The following is a 3,382-nucleotide window of genomic DNA, read 5'->3' on the forward strand; positions in this document are numbered from 1 at the left end:
AGAAGAGCTCACCAACAATTGACTCTGATGAGGAAATAGGCGCATCTCGTCTAGCCCTGTGGAGGTAATGAATATTTTCCTGCAGCTTGTAACTGAACTTTTATGAAGACAAAGCTGGCAGCTTATTGTGTCAGAATAGAGGAATGAATTTGTTAGTTTGTCACAAAAGTCAGAAGTGCTTGATAGAGAGAAAGAAAAAACTGAAAGAAACCAAATTTAGCATATAGAGAATTTCACAGCATGCTTCAAACCCCCAAAAAGTTGTGTATTTCTTCTTTCTGAAAAGACTTTTCCACTTTCTATTGTTGGGAGAAACAAAAACTATGCTGAGTCTACCCAAATATTTGAACATTGATTTGCTCCCCCCTCTTTCCGTGTGGTATTTCTCTATCTGTAGTTTTGGAATCTAGATGGAATTCATTCCCTCTGAAAGTAATTTTAGTGCTTACATTTGAAGCCAAATCACATCCACTCATCATGTATATGCTTGTGGGTTCGTGTGCACACCAGATAATGTAAAGTTGATTGCAGTATGTCCGACTCATTTTACAGTCAGCATGCTCAATTTCGAGGAAGAATGCTAAATAAAAACCCTTCTGAGTTTTGGCTGTAAAACAATAGTATTCCTATTATGGAAGCTGTCTGATGTATATTTACAGAACATGAGAAAAAGCAGACCCATTTTCACAGATGTTTACAACATATACTTACAATACCAAACATGCATTGACATGGACACCATAATGACACACTGAGACTTTCCTCCTATTGGAGAGCAGCACTCACTCCAATTCTCCACCCAGTCACTAAAATATGTTCAATTTGGGCAAATTATTTACTGTGAAAAGCAACCATTTTTAGGTATGTTTACAATTAGTGACCTTGTGGGTATATATGGTGGCCTAAACTGATTCAACATTCAATTGTATTTCGACATCTCTGTATATTTCAGCACACAGTGTTACATGTGTTTGGGTTGATTTGGGGTTCCTTCCCATTTGTTGAAATGGCCGTTATAAGCCTAAAAGTTTGCAATCAACTTGACGACTGATTTCTGACTGTTTGATTACGTACAGTTAAAGTTGGGAGAGTTCAAAAGGAGGGAGTTAAAAGAAGCAGCAGTAGCAAGTCTTGCCCTATTCATAAACAATATTGAGTGTTCACATAAAAACATATTTGAGGTCTTTAACCATACAGGAGTAGCTAACAAGCAGATCTTTCTCATATCTTTTTTATTTTGACCAGATCAGAGGAGATGTTGCACCTCAGGCACTCTGACAAATTATTTGCAACTAAACAGCATCACCTTGTGGCTGCAAGTAAAACAACATCAAATAATGTAAAATAAAGATGTTTACCTGTGTTGTACTATGGTGATCTTCTTTATATGCATGCCTCTGCTAACTCTCTTCAAAGGGTGGATGCAGCTGACCATGCTTCACTACGGTTCACTACAAATTGTAAAGCTCTGACTAATCTCTGAGTTATACTCTTGGGTAGGATAGTCTGCTTTGGCCACCCGTGGGCTGTCATTGGTACACCTTTATAAGGCAATCCTTAATCTGCTCCCAAACTACCCGTGTGTTTTCATCATGCAGAGAAGTGTCGGACAATACTCTTTGTGTTGTCAGGACATTTTTTATGCTCGCTGTCCCAAATGCCAGAACGGAAATGGGAAAAATGGCTTGTGTGTACTCTGCCCCCTCATCTTGGATTATATTGCAGAATGTTTCAAAGCGCAAAGAACTGATACCACTGATTGCCTTTGAGTCTAGAATGAAAGAAATAGTTACCAAAAATGTAAATGTTTCTTAAATTGACTGTTACTGTCTCTTAGCTTGTTTGTTTTAACTGGTCTTGTTCTTGTTTCTGTCAGTAACTGTGTTTTTTTTATGCTTCTGTCTGTCTTGGCCTGGTCTCCGTCAAAAATAGATTTTCAGTCTTAATGGGACTCTCTTGGTTAAATAAAGGTTTAAATAAACTCACAAGCTTCAGAGAGCAACACTACTGATATTCCAGAAAGGAAAAGTGACAAACTGGAAGGAAGTTCGTACTGAAGCCCACATGCCAACCTTTCAAATGAAAAGACACCCACAGAAGTCAGCTTGATGTCTTTTAATTGCAGTGAGTAGCAGAGCTTCACAGCAGCATCAATACATCAGTGGACATGTTGATCAATCATCACGTTATAGTTGAATTGTAACAGAGTGAGTGACATGAGTGACGACTGATCTGGAAACAGCCACATAAGACAACAAGCAGGTTAAACTCTCCCAGAAAGCACCTGGGTTAACAACCACAGTAGAAGGCAAACAACACATTTCTCTTCATTAACCTTTGAAAATAAAAGATACAAATATAAAAAAAAGAATTTAAAAACCATAAAATGTAACAAATAAAAAGTACAAATGCATAGTAAGCACAAATGCATAGCAAGCAATGTAACAGTTAAATTCACAATACAAAAACAACCTGAAGATTAAAGTAGCAGTAGTTTATGTATCACAGTATTCTTTACTATCACCGAAGGTTTAATCTATTGGAAACAGAGAAAACTATTAATATAATCCACACAAGATCGTTTATAGCCTTCAACTCTATATCTCTCAACCTCTATTAATCTTAACCATCTTAATTTACAGACATTTGAATAAATTATTTAACAAAATGTCACCACAAACTTTAAGCCATCTGGAATTTAAAGAGAAAATGTATAGTACAAATTACATTAATAAGTAATTTAAGATATATTCAGTAAAGGCACATTTCAGAATTTACCACTTTGCTAATAAAAGTCTTAAACTGACTAGACTCACACGTTGACTGTGTGAGTCTAACTAAACCTACTATAACTTACAAACAAATGTAACATTTAAATAGAAAAGCCTGCATATCACATTTGACCAATACATCTGATGCACTGGATTCCAGGACTTGAAACATTACGAAAATAAATACATACGCTTCTGAATCAAATTAACATGTTTCAGTCAATGGTAAAGCCAAAAAGCCACAAATTCACAAGTGTAAACACATGACACTCGCAACATTGTAAAAGAAAAAAGAAGATTGGGCAAGAAAACAGGTACATTTAATTGACTTAAAATAATGCATGCAACATCCTCATTGTTTATTTAGGTTACGTAAAACTTGCTAGACTGCAAAGGAATTTGGGTGGTCTCCTGCTATCTTACTAACCTTTCAGACAAACTTCAGTGCCTTGCTTTACACCGTTTACTTTGTGTCGATACCTCAGATCATTTAATACCCCTAACATAACAGTCAGCCTGATGTTTCCTTAGTTGTGAAGAGTCCAAATCCTGGACGAGAGAGAGCGAGAGAGAGAGAGAAAGAGAAAGAGAGAAAGAGAGGACGATTAGGT

At 36.5% G+C, this 3,382-nt stretch overlaps 1 protein-coding gene across 1 annotated transcript in view; it reads right to left on the reverse strand.

The window, feature by feature from the left end:
- Positions 1-2,100: 2,100 nt before the first annotated feature.
- Positions 2,101-3,382, reverse strand: part of LOC137779452 (rho GTPase-activating protein 19-like) — a 7,457-nt gene continuing 6,175 nt past the window's right edge. Inside the window, exon 11 of the mRNA XM_068567191.1 lies at positions 2,101-3,320. Within this exon, the coding sequence (XP_068423292.1) occupies positions 3,299-3,320 (22 nt within the window). The 3' untranslated portion in view covers positions 2,101-3,298. The remainder of the gene's footprint in view (positions 3,321-3,382) is intronic.

The sequence above is a fragment of the Clinocottus analis genome, unplaced genomic scaffold (assembly GCF_023055335.1).
Source record: "Clinocottus analis isolate CAN_PGR_092001 unplaced genomic scaffold, fCliAna1.0.p SCAF_8, whole genome shotgun sequence".
NCBI lineage: Eukaryota > Metazoa > Chordata > Actinopteri > Perciformes > Cottidae > Clinocottus > Clinocottus analis.